The following is a 14,094-nucleotide window of genomic DNA, read 5'->3' on the forward strand; positions in this document are numbered from 1 at the left end:
GCGGCCATCTTATCTAATGGAACCATTCACAATGCGCCGACGTAAACTTAACTGCGAGTCCGTAAAATTAAGGGATTGCAAACTCCAAGCTCTTACGGTTAATTTTACGTTAACTTTAAGAACCAGCCAATCAGAACAGAGGTAAACATTGTATTTTGTGCATGATATAATGACTACTTTCGACGAAACACTTGTAATTCTCTTTCAAAACAATCTTTGGAGAAAGAATTACAAAGACGTTGTACCAAAAAATTATAGGTGGAAATAAATATCCTGTAGCAATGAAATCTGACGGTAAATGGCGGGAGACAAGCTCGCAGTGCTGGCAAACGGACGAGAGACAAACCCTGTCATAAATAAAACAGTGTCCTTGTATATTTTTTAACATTATACAGACTACTAGTTTACGAAAACGATATCATGTAAACAAACAGATCCAAACATCTCATCGGGGTGTGATAGATAGGGGCATACTCGTAGATGTTGGTAAAGGAGACCTTACAATCCTTTTTATTAGAAAAGGGGAAGTAAATCGTAAGAAAGGCAAACAGTTCAGGTTTCATCCACATGTCCAAAACGAACTGATGAGGGTCATTTCTTACAGTAGATTACCAAAATTGCATTGAGGTAACCTTCTTTGATTCAAGGGATGAACCCATTTTCTGCATCGTTGTTTAGATCACCTTTTCGTCTTTTCCCAGGAGCAAAGCAACAGACGTTTGGAGTAATATGAATTCCGCTACCACGTTGTTTGATTCCATCGAGGTATTGAAATATAAAACTGCGAGATAGTCCGAAACCCGACTTCCGTGCTAAATAACATGGCAGTGTTTTGATTGGCTGCTGTGTACTCTTTACGTTAATGTTACGTTCCTCCATTGTGAATACCACAAATTTTACGTTAATTTTACGGTTACGTTACGTCGTTAAGTTTATGGTTACGTTTGCATTGTGAATGGGGCCTTACTCTTCATTCCATATTCTTGTATTTCCCAATTCCAAACAGTAACTTGTTCTTGTACTTCCATTTCAAGTTCTCCCCATATTACTATGTCGTCTGCAAAGAGTGAGGCCTTTGTCGCTTTGCTTCACATATTTTGTTGTACATTGTACATTTTCTCTTCTGAATAGTGTTAATTGTGGATGGTTGCCCAGTTGTATTTCCTCTTGAAAATATTATCTCCACCACCACCACCACCACACCACCTTTCGAAACCCAACAGTATTAGTTTTACAAGCCCTTTGGAAATTTTTAAGTTTAATGCCCATTGTGGGTCCATCCCTTCATTCTTCAGATGGTTGGAACTTTTCTTTTCTTTTTCTTCTTCCCCTGCCTCCTTCCCCTCTGATTAGCATTTATATGGGATGGTTGACTAGCTGTACTTCCTGTTAAAACAATACACACCAATGCACTAAATTCAGTCAGGAATAATATATTTTCTTCATGTTCCAGGAGCAGCGTGATGTACACATTTCTGTTGAGAAAAGTAAGAAGTTGAAAGCTCTATCAATATACTTGGATATTGTACTCGCAGATCTGAGAACATGGCGCCAAGAAGAACAAGATAACTTGGACCGCCTCAATAAAGTACGGGACCGAATGGAGTCGAATAAAAAGCTGATAGAAGAGGTTGAGAATGGGAACGTGGATGCTGTACTTAAATTTTCTCAGTCGTCATCTTGAATGAATTAGAATTGTTGTATATAGGGAAGAAGACGAGAATGTGATATTATTGTAAGTCAGGCATGTCAAAGAGGGTGGGGCAAGTAAGGTAATCTCCTCTCAGGCCTGCACTATAGGAGGAAGAGATGGTTCTTTCAGAAAAAGTAGCAAGATTACTATTTCCATCTATTTCTAATTAATTCTTGGGATTCAAAATATTTAGAAAGATGAACTATTATATGAGGATGATGATGATGATGATGATAATAATAATAAGTAATCAGTGGTTAGCATTAGCTAGTTTTTCAGTCTTCTGAACAGTGACTAGCAGAATGTTATTTATTTGTCAACTGTATATATCCTCTTATTTGTGTGGAATAAGAGGTCCCATTGGAAATAGATCTTCTGGGTGCCCTGATATGGTACTGAAGCAGACAAAACTAATCTTGGCAGCCAATTGGCAGTTGGCGGAAGAAAGTGTGTTAGGGACAATAACCTCACTAGATGGAAATAATTGTAAATGTGTTATCAAAATATGAGAATGTAACTGTAGAAAATAAAAAGACAGATGTGAAGCTGTTAGGTGAAAAATTTGCCAAATCCAACATTGAGAAACATTTCTAAAATTCTTGAAAAAATTATTAAAAACAGAATTATACAATATTTAAATCATAATGAATTATTTTATAACTATCAGTATGGCTTTCTAAACAATAGAAATACTTTGAATGCAACAATTTATATTTAAACTCGGATGCAGGATGCCTTAGATAAAGATTATTACAAGTAATCACAAGTGATGATACACTCGGCATCAATAACAAAATAGGCAACAAAAGGAAGAATTTTCCCCTCCACCTTCTGCAGCTGTTGTTTCTCCTCCCTCCACCAAACATGCAGACCTTGCGAGCACACACAGATACAACACTAGGAGGAAAGCAGCTCTGAGCGCAGCAGGAGGCCCGGTGTGAGTCAGCTGTGAGGGGTGTCAAGTGGTGAATAAACATCAGATATCATTAAACACGACAACCAGATCACTTTCGTTATCGAGCTTCAAAAATTTTGTCTCCTTTCCAGATTTGGGCACAACAATATCATAGGGAGCTCCTTTCCATCTCAAACACAATCAATCCATTTCATCTAACAAGAAAATTCACCCTTTCCATTCACATTAAGTGCTGAATGTTACAAAAATTTGCATGGTTGTACACTACTGTTCATGTTAATCAAGAAAATTAAAGATTCCAAGTGGTATTTCATGAATAACATATCTTTTACATCAAGAGATGTCATATAGTGACAATGAAGATAAAGCCGAAGACTCTAGGCATTTAGACCTTTTATCTTGTCAAGGACAATTTGTTTTTAATATGAGTGGTTAATTATTTTACTTATGTAACCTGTGTTTTTGTGCACATTATAACTGTCAATCAAGATCACAGCTGAAGATGTTTTCTATGAAAAATGAAACATGTACCAATTAATTTTAAAATAAATTATTGTTATTTTAATCTAAGAAAAATCGTAAGATCTTAAAGTGGTGGAAAGGTGGAAGACCGTTCAAGTTGGAATTTGTTATATATAAAGATTATATAAAGATTGTATGTTCATAGACATACAAAAAGCTTTTGATACCGTAAACCTCCTCTGCGAACCATGTGACCTTGCCGCGGTGGGGAGGCTTGCGTGTCCCAATGATGCAGATAGCCGATCCGCAGGTGCAACCATATCGGATGGGTATCTGTTGAGAGACCAGACTAACGAATGGTTCATCGAAAGGGAGGTAGCAGCCTTTCGGTAGTTGCAAGGGCGGCAGTCTAGATGATTGACTGATACGGCCTTGTAATAATACTCAACATGGCTTAGCTGTGTTGATACTGCTACACGGCTGAAAGCAACGGGAAACTACAGCCGTAACCACCTCCCGAGGACATGCAGCTCTCTCTGTATGAATGATGTACTGATGATGGCTTCCTCCCGGGTAAAATATTCCGGAGGTAAACTAGTCCCCCATTCGGATCTCCGGGTGGGGACTACACGAGAGGGGGCGATCATCAGGAAGATGGATACTGACATTCTGCGAGTCGGAGCGTGGAATGTTAGAAGTTTGAATCGTTGTGGTAGGTTAGAGAATCTGAAAAGGGAGATGGATAGGCTAAAGTTAGATGTAGTTGGTATAAGTGAAGTACGTTGCGTTGGCAGGAAGAACAGGATTTTTGGTCAGGCGACTACCGAATTATCAACACGAAATCAAACAGGGGTAATGCAGGAGTTGGTTTAATAATGAATAAGAAAATAGGGCAGCGGATAAGCTACTACGACCAGCATAGTGAAAGAATTATTGTCGCCAAGATAGACACCAAACCAATGCCCACCACAATAGTGCAGGTCTATATGCCTACTAGTTCAGCGGATGATGAAGAAATTGAAAGAATATATGAGGAGATAGAAGATTTAATACAATATGTCAAAGGTGACGAGAATCTAATTGTGATGGGAGACTGGAACGCAGTGGTAGGCCAAGGAAGAGAAGGTAGCACAGTAGGAGAATTTGGATTGGGACAAAGGAATGAAAGAGGAAGTCGGCTGGTTGAATTCTGCACTGACCATAATTTAGTCCTCGCCAATACTTGGTTCAAACACCACAAACGACGGCTGTATACGTGGACGAGACCTGGAGACACTGGAAGGTATCAAATAGACTTCATTATGATTAGGCAGAGATTCAGAAACCAGGTGTTGGATTGCAAAACTTTCCCAGGAGCAGACGTGGACTCTGACCACAACTTGTTGGTCATGAAATGCCATCTGAAGTTGAAATTGAAGAAAGGAAAGAATGCAAAAAGATGGGATCTAGACAAGTTGAAAGAAAAGAGTGTGATGGATTGTTTCAAGGAACATGTTGCACAAGGACTAAATGAAAAGGCCGAAGGAAACACAGTAGAGGAAGAGTGGAGAGTCATGAAAAATGAAGTCAGTAGGGCTGCTGAAGAAATGTTAGGAAGGAAGAAAAGATCAACTAAGAATCAGTGGATAACTCGGGAGATACTAGACCTGATTGATGAACGACGAAAATACAAGAATGCTAGAAATGAAGAGGGCAGAAAAGAATACAGGCGATTAAAGAATGAAGTAGATAGAAAGTGCAAGGTAGCTAAGGAAGAATGGCTGAAGGAGAAGTGCAAGGATGTCGAAGGCTGTATGGTCCTGGGAAAGGTAGATGCTGCATACAGGAAAATCAAGGAAACCTTTGGAGAAAGGAAATCTAGGTGCATGAATATTAAGAGCTCAGATGGAAAGCCACTTCTAGGGAAAGAAGACAAAGCAGAAAGATGGCAGAAGCATATCCAACAGTTGTATCAAGGTAACGATGTAGATAATTTCGTTCTGGAACATAAAGAGGCTGTTGATGCTGATGAAATGGGAGACCCAATTTTGAGGTCAGAGTTTGACAGAGCTGTGAGTGACCTAAATAGGAACAAGACACCTGGAATTGATGATATTCCCTCTGAATTACTGACTGCCTTAGGAGAAACCAGCATGGTAAGGTTATTTCATTTAGTGTGCAAGATGTATGAGACAGGAGAAGTCCCATCCGATTTTCAGCAGAATGTTGTTATACCTATTCCCAAGAAAGCCGGTGCTGACAGGTGTGAAAACTACCGCACTATTAGTTTAGTATCTCATGCCTGCAAAATTTTAACACGTATTATTTACAGAAGAATGGAAAAACAAGTGGAAGCTGAGTTGGGGGAAGATCAATTTGGCTTCAGAAGAAATATAGGAACACGTGAAGCAATCCTGACTTTACGTCTGATCTTAGAGGATCGAATCAAGAAGGACAAGCTCACGTACATGGCATTCGTAGATCTAGAGAAGGCATTCGATAATGTTGATTGGACCAGGCTATTTATGATCCTGAAGATGATAGGGATCAGATACCGAGAACGAAGAATTATCTACAACCTGTATAAAAATCAGTCTGCAGTGATAAGAATCGAGGGCTTTGAAAAAGAAGCAGCAATCCAGAAAGGAGTGAGGCAAGGCTGCAGTTTGTCCCCTCTCCTTTTCAATGTTTACATAGAACAGGCAGTAAAGGAAATCAAAGAGAAATTTGGAAAGGGAATCACAGTCCAAGGAGAGGAAATCAAAACCTTGAGATTTGCCGATGATATTGTTATTTTATTTGAGACTGCAGAAGATCTCGAGAAGTTGCTGAATGGTATGGATGAAGTCTTAGGTAAGGAGTACAAGATGAAAATAAATAAGTCCAAAACAAAAGTAATGGAGTGCAGTCGAACAAAGGCAGGTGATGTAGGAAATATTAGATTAGGAAACGAAGTCTTAAGGGAAGTAGATGAATATTGTTACTTGGGTAGTAAAATAACCAACGATGGCAGAAGTAAGGAGGACATAAAATACAGACTAGCACAAGCAAGGAAGAGCTTTCTTAAGAAAAGAAATTTGCTCACTTCAAACATTGATATCGGAATTAGAAAGATGTTTTTGAAGACTTTTGTGTGGAGCGTGGCATTGTATGGAAGTGAAACATGGACGATAACTAGCTCAGAAAGAAAGAGAATAGAAGCTTTTGAAATGTGGTGTTACAGAAGAATGCTGAAGGTGAGATGGATAGATCGAATCACGAATGAAGAGATACTGAATCGAATTGGTGAGAGGAGATCGATTTGGCTACATTTGACGAGAAGAAGTTTTCCACTGTGCGTTGCCAGCAGTGGGGCAGGCACTGAATACCATTCGCTGTATGTGTATCGCTAACATGTGACACCTCTCTCCGAAATGCTGTTGCAATGTCCTCTTTGTTAGCAAACCGTTGTCCACGTAATGGCTTCTTGACTTTGGGGATTAGATCATAGTCACATGGGCTCAGATCAAGCGAATAAGACGGGTGTGGAAGAACCTCCCATCCCCATGGACACTGGACGGCCTGGGCGAGGCAAGTCGGCAGTTAATACTCTACCCCGTTTGAACGTCTCCACCCATCTTGCCACTGTTCTATAGGGCATGGCATGCACTCCTAATGCTTCCCGCAGCTCTGCATAGCATTGGCGTGCATTTCTGCTGCGGAGAACTGCTATTTTGCTGCTCCTGATTGTTGACTTCCATTTTGAACGTGGGGGCATGCTTAGACCCACACTGTTGTTTACATTCATCATCTAATGGCATCATACGCATGTACGTACCGTACGTTTCCAAATGCATTTGTTAGATTTTCCGTGTTGTCTCCTGTTCGCGAGAAAAAAAAATAGTTGCCATGACTTATGACTCTACCTCCGTATATGATTTTTCAGAAGCAGTCTGTTCACATTGACAGGTGTGAGGTAATAGAGTTTAAAAATATACAACTTACCAAGGTGAATTAATTTAAATATTTGAGATTGATAATTGACTCTCAGTTGGTGTACGATGCTCACATTAAATCATAAAGAAAATCTCTTCACTTGTTTGTGTCATTCACGAATTACGCTATCCCACTTCGACTTCTCTCAAGAAAAGTATCTATCATTCAATGATACATTGTCAGTTTTCAATACATGTGTGTCATTTGGGATTGGTGCAAAATAGAGCAGTTACAAAACTTTATGACCTTGACTATTCTGTTAGAACTAACATTTAAAGGATACTAAAATATTCAAAACTATTCATGCCATACAATACAAGGAGTTTCAAAATGAATGTCAGGGTTTTAAGGCTCTGTATTGCCCCCATTTTTCCCGAGCTAAGCCCAGCCATCGAGCGAGAGATCCCAAGGTGGACCGTTCGATCGTTGGCTATCACTTTCTAGAGGCATTTAAGGGATGTTAGGGATTGATGACCAAGCAGGATAAAAAGAAATGTTAAAACAACACTCTGACATTTATTCACATAAGCAAACAAACAAATAAAATATTCTTGCTGATTTCTTTTTACAAAAATAGAACTTTCATAATATTGCATTTCTTCCTCGATTTAGAGTGACACGTGTTCTTAATCTCCAGCCTTACTGTGCTGTAATGAAACCAAAGAAAAATTAGGCCTCTTGCCTTTTCAAATCAAAATATTTGACTGAAAGAATTAAATAAATTAACACAGAAGTTCATAAAATCATAAACAGCTGTCTTGCTAACGAGGGTTTTACAATAAATGTGTTCAAAGCTTTACCAACTCAAAGTAGTCTCAACACGTGGTTTTAAGATGTACTCAACTGAATTTGTCATTTACAGTATTTAATAATAGTCAATGACATCAACATGAACTTCAGTAGAAAATGAAGATTGATTTCAAAATTCTCAAAATTAATTAATTATTATTCTGATTATTATTATTATTATTATTATTATTATTATTATTATTATTATTATTATTATTATTATTATTATTATTATTATTATTATTTTCTCATCATTTAATTAGCCCATGTTTCATTGTCACACGATCGTGTTCTTATTAATTTTCCACTGCATTATTTACCTAATGATCGTCATTAGCATTTCAGAATAATTATTTTGAATTAATTATTAATGACTTATTTTCACCATAACTCCAATTAATCATGCGGCTAACAAATTTCTACCTCTGATCTTTGTATTTCATTTCTATTCAAATTAATCTTAATATTTTCCAATTTTAGAAATTTACATTACCAACGTGTGAGCTAGTTAAATAAATTTTATTTACAAATCGAGTGCCTTCATAAAGTAACGAGATGATCTTTCCTTTTAAATCTCGCTAATTAAGAAAATAAATTCTTCCTAGTCTTCCTCGACTTAACTTAATCAAACTTTCCCTTAAGGGCATGAAAATTATTTCTTAAGGCAACACACAACGATGAGTGTAATCCGCGTCACAGCGAGTGCGTGACCAGATCAAAATTAAATGAAACCAACATGACACAAGAGAAATATACATATTTACATACACACACACATTCACACTAGGGAAACACGTTTTATGTACATTATTTACATCGAATCCTGTTTTGGCAAGTTTATGCATGATTTTTAGAGTTGGTGGTCGGGACGCGTAATGTCTAGCAGAAATAATCCGTGTATTGAAATTATCCTTCATTTATAGTGGCTAGTGATCGAAGTCATGGGTATCACTTGGTAGAAACACATTTCACATATCAACGTAAGTGCATCGAACTCATGAAATTATAATGGAAGATTCTAGTAAAATCCATAAGCACTACCATCATTTGGGCTACAGGTTGAAATTACCGCAAGCGTGAGCCTTACTTGTATTACTTTTATTTCCTACCTGTGAAATACACTCGCAACACGTGCTCCAATAATTATACTCTATCTTGCGCTCCCAATACACAAGAATAAGTCAAATATCATCATTAAATCATCAACTGCATAATTATACAACAAGTATCCCTCAGGATTGGTCATATTCCAGACCCTTCATGAACAGAGCACATTCAATCTCACATATAAGGACTCTACAGTAGTTTTATGGCTCACGAGCGTTTACTTCTGTTTTACCCGATCTTTAGTTAATATTATTATTATTTAAGTGATTATTACATCTACTGATCCTCATGGAGTATCGTAAAATTAGATGACTTCATCATAAATGCAACAAGTGATCTTGAAAGACACTAGGTTCGACCCTATTCACTCAAAATGTACACGCAAATTTCCATCCAGTAACTTTCAACATTACAAGGAAAATACATTTATCGTGTGGTCAGTGATTATTAAATATAAAGCTCCTTAAGCATGGGAAATCATTCAAAGACAACCTACATGTCTACTCTAATAGATTCCAAAATTTCATTCACACGTACCTAGTCTACCACGACACCTTAAGAAGTGGAAAAATGAAATATTTCTAACTACAACAAACTAATAGATCTACGACTTAAGAAGAAAGACCTCTAGTTGTACAAAAGGTAAGACAGATAAATTAACTTAAAAAGGTACTCAAGTTTTTGATGGGGTTCGATTCTCGTCGACAGTCAGTTATTTCAGCATACTCCTCCGGTCAGTCTCCTTCCAATTACCAGATACGCCTCACATTTTACAGCTCCATGGAGGCTCTGCAACAGGTGTCCCTCGATGAAATGATGTTGTCGGTGGTTGCGGAATTATCCATCTTGAGACGTTCAATTCTACGACGACTTCCGTAGAATGCCGGTCACAAGCTGTAACTGAGATGACAAAATTAAGTACTTTGCACAAGCACACGCCGAATATAAATAGCTCGTCTACACTGTCACACTTAACTTGGCTCCTAGGCGTCTTTATTCCATATAATTCACTAATGGTTTCTCTAGATTCTAGCAGAACGGCGTCGACTTGAATTGAAGTTACTTCTCCACGTGGTCTGAGAATGTGGTGTAGCACAACACGACGAAGGATATCCAGAGTAAGAGCTTCACGAACATTAAGAGCATTAAGAGCACGAAGAGCATTAAGAGAGCGATTTACTCGAAACAAGGCCTTTTATCTAATTAGCCAGGGGGTGTGATCTTCAGCGAGGACGGTAATTGGCTGATGGTCTCCTTTAATTGGCGCAGACTATTCCAGAAACAAGCTGGGTTGCGCGCGTGCGAAGGCAGTCACGTGGTTTGCTCTGACCTTGGCACAGTCTTGCCGGTGTGTCTCCCCTCTGAACGACGAAAAAAACTAGTTCTCAGCTCGCCACAACTCCCCAAATGATATACTGCAGTTACAAGCAGACAATAAAATTTTCACTTTCCACTTGTTAAAATATTCGTAATATCGCCAATTTTGACGGGGACAGTATTACTTATTACATTGAACTTACAATTATAAATAATACATCAAACAAGAGAGGAACTCAAAACAGTTTGTTCTACAAGTGTTCGTACCTGTGCACATGCACTGGTTCCTGTGTCTAGTAGTTAGTAGCAAAGATGGCAACTGGGGAACAGAAAGCTTTTAGTGTTTTGCAGTTTGCATGGACTGAATCTGTAGTTGCAGTGCAACGTGTATTCTGCATTAAGTTCTATTGTAATCCCCCAAGTGATAAGAACATCTGTAGGTGGTATTAATTAACACGTTCCGTGCGGTTCGGGTCACCGTGTGCCCCGAAACCTGTTATTCTTATCCGTCGGTGCGAACTTCCCAAAATTGCGAAGTAAGTAACTACGTCCTAGCTACGAATTTCCGTTAACTAATGGCAACATAGTGTTCCAATTGAAGTAAAGGATCGAGGCATACTGCTAGTTTTGATCGACCCACCAGTGACCCGAAGGAAGTTTTTTCATCTTCCATTCATGTCACTTCGGGTCACCCTGAGTCCCGATTGTTGTCTGACCTATATTTTTACGCGGGAATCGCTTAGCGCGGTTACGGTGAATGAAGCCTAAAGCGTTGCTGCCCGCAGATGGTAAATTGTTGTTTAAGGAGTACCACCCTTCTGATATCTGCTTTCTACATTGCTCTTAGGTAAGCGAATAGAGGTTATTGGAGTAGTTATTGACATATTTATTATTTTCTGTAGATAATATTTACAAGCAATTTCACGTTCTTATTTTAGGCATGGAGCCTTCACATTCTGACACACCGGTGGCACGGAAAAGAAAGAGGGTTAGGACAGCACTGGATCCCGGACGAAATGTTCATTATTTGGAACAAAGTGATGACAGTGACAGTGATTTCCCTCCTGTATCTGATGATGACCCTACGTACAACCTCCAAGATAGTGACTCGTCTTCTGGTACAGACAGTGACTCTGAAGCATGTGGGTCAGCTATTTATGGGGACGAAACGCTAAGTGATAACTCTCCAAGTCAGATTGTTGGTAATGGCGATTTAAGTGATGACGATGTGCCAATGTGGGATCCAGTAGGGGGACATGACATTGGCATACCCATTTTCTGTGATGACACAGAAGTGAACATTGTGACTAATTTTGATAGCCCTTCTGATATTTATAACATGTTTGTAACACAGCAAATTATGCATACTATGGTAACTGAAACAAACAGGCTTGCTGCACAAAAGTTAGAAAAGTGTCCACCAAAGAAAGGGAGGCGGTTATCCAAATGGATTGATACCACTGAGGAAGAAATGGCCTAGTTTTTGGGGATATTACTTATTACGGGGTTAAATTATGTCCCTGAAATGGCACTTTATTGGTCAAAGAACTCTTTATATGAGAATAAGGTAATAAAAGCCACTATGACTCGTGATCGCTTCTTAGATTAGCTTTCCTGTTGGCATTTGTGTGATAATGAAGCCCCTAGGGAGAGAAATGACGAGTGTATAAAGTGAAACCTGTAGTAGACCAGCTTCAGGAATATTTTCAGAATGCCTTAACCCCTGGGAAAAAGGCTGTAATAGATGATTGATGGTTATGAATTTCATGTTTTTGGTCCGTATTGAACTGAGAATAATATATAAGTAATAATAATAATAACGTAAACGTTTCCACCTTTTCAATACTACAATATATTCACAAAATTACAAATTATACGGTACTAGTTTCGACCCATCTAGGGGTCATCATCAGCCGTATTGGAGCAAAGATCATTTGTGGCGAAATCCTAAGACAATGTTATTTTAAAGAATAACAAGTGAAATGAGATGTTATGGTAATACAGTAGAGTCTCGATTATCCGACCTAAACGGGACCTGGAGTACGTCGGATCACCGAAAATGTCGGATAATACAGAATAACTTTGAAATTGAACTGATACAAACAGGAAGGCTATACTCTAGTACTAAAACAATGACATGTTTTACGGTACTCTGTGTATTGAATTATCAATTCAATTGTACAGTACATGCAGTACTGAACGAAAACATTCCAGATGTCTTACGAAAAGAAACTTTTCTCCACAGATATTAAGCTGCCTAATGCCGTACCGTTTTTGCCACCGATCAAGCCACCCAGCACTGGCAGGAAAATTAGGGTCCCCTTCATTAAACTCCTTCTGGAAATACACAGCCTTTTCCTGCAGAATAGGGCCAGATATTGGCAGGCCCTTTTCCCGGCGTTGAGATAACCAAAGAAATAGTGCTTCACTTACTTTTTTCGTACTCAAATTTTTCATTTTTTTCTCTGCTCTGGTAGAGCACCACTTTTCAATTTCTTCCCTCTGTTTTTTTCAAGTCTCCCACTGTAACACATCCAACACTATAATCTGAAGCCACATTTTGAAGAATTTCCCCTTTGTCCAGTCTCTTTAATGCACTCAACTTGTCTTCCATAGAAACAATCACTTTCTTCCATTTACTTGCTATACTCACAGAGGATATGAAAACTAAAACATCCGCACCCAACCAATACTACAATGAACAATGACTAAAGACTCACTGCACCTGTCCTTAAGAAGAAAAAACTGTCCTACCGCCAGCGGTCAGGCCAGTGCTTGTACCATGGTCGCACCCTCCACAGCGGGTGTGCCTGAATTTAGTCTCCACCAAAAGTTCAAATTAAGTCTACCAATGTCGGATAACACGGAATGTCGGATAAGCGAAGGTCGGATGAGCGAGACTCTACTGTAGTTAATAATACAAGGAATATACATACTAAGAGGTTTTTATACTTTATTCCCATTTATACTTTATTCTTTGTTAAAAACCTCTTAGTATGTATATTCCTTGTATTATTAACTATTACCATAACATCTCATTTCACTTGTTATTCTTTAAAATAACATTGTCTTAGGATTTCGCCACAAATGATCTTTGCTCCAATACGGCTGATGATTACCCCTAGATGGGTCGAAACTAGTACCGTATAATTTGTAATTTTGTGAATATATTGTAGTATTGAAAAGGTGGAAACGTTTACGTTATTATTATTATTACTTATATATTGTAATAGATGAGTCTATGGTGCCGTGAAGGGGAAGATTGCTTTTCAGGCAATATATTCCGAACAAATCACATAAGTATGGAATTAAACTATATAAAGTGTGCACGGAAGATGGGTATACATTTACAGTAAGAGTTTATCAAGGGAAAGATGATGAGCTGCAAGGGATAGATCACGCTAAAGCGGTCGCCATGAACATGTGTGAGCCATTCTTGGGAAAAAGGTCGCATCTTGTTCGCCGACAATTTTTTATACAAGTGTTCAATTTGCACAGAATCTATTGGACAAGCAAACACTTCTCTGTGGTACAATTCAACCTAATAAGAGCGGTCTCCCCAAAGATGTGGTTAATAAGCGTCTTCAAAGGGGGGAAATTTGTGGAGCAGAGAATGAAAAGGAGGTCAAGATAATTTACTGGATGGACAAGAGGAGAGTTTTGATGATATCCACTGTACCAGATCATGGTAATATTCTGGAAGATACTGGAAAAAGGAACAGGAAAGGAAATCCAATTTTGAAGCCGAAATCTGTCTTGCACTACAACAAGATCAAAAAGGGTGTTGATCTTGGTAATCAAATGTCGTCATATTAAACCCCATTGAGGAAGGGTGTAAAATGGTGGAGGAAAGTTG

The 14,094-nt window shown here is 38.5% G+C and overlaps 1 protein-coding gene across 7 annotated transcripts in view; it reads left to right on the plus strand.

The window, feature by feature from the left end:
- The window catches only part of LOC136883440 (uncharacterized), a 76,833-nt gene that overhangs the window by 20,820 nt on the left and 41,919 nt on the right, over nt 1-14,094 (plus strand). For 6 of the 7 annotated variants that reach the window (XM_067155724.2, XM_068229699.1, XM_067155726.2 and 3 more), the window contains one exon: nt 1,454-2,326. The exons of the other annotated variant lie outside the window; for it this stretch is intronic. In XM_067155724.2, the coding sequence (XP_067011825.2) occupies nt 1,454-1,684 (231 nt within the window). In that variant the 3' untranslated portion in view covers nt 1,685-2,326. Of the gene's footprint in view, nt 1-1,453; nt 2,327-14,094 lie in introns of those variants that run through there. 7 annotated transcript variants of the gene reach the window in all.

Source organism: Anabrus simplex, chromosome 11, assembly GCF_040414725.1.
Source record: "Anabrus simplex isolate iqAnaSimp1 chromosome 11, ASM4041472v1, whole genome shotgun sequence".
NCBI classification, from domain to species: domain Eukaryota; kingdom Metazoa; phylum Arthropoda; class Insecta; order Orthoptera; family Tettigoniidae; genus Anabrus; species Anabrus simplex.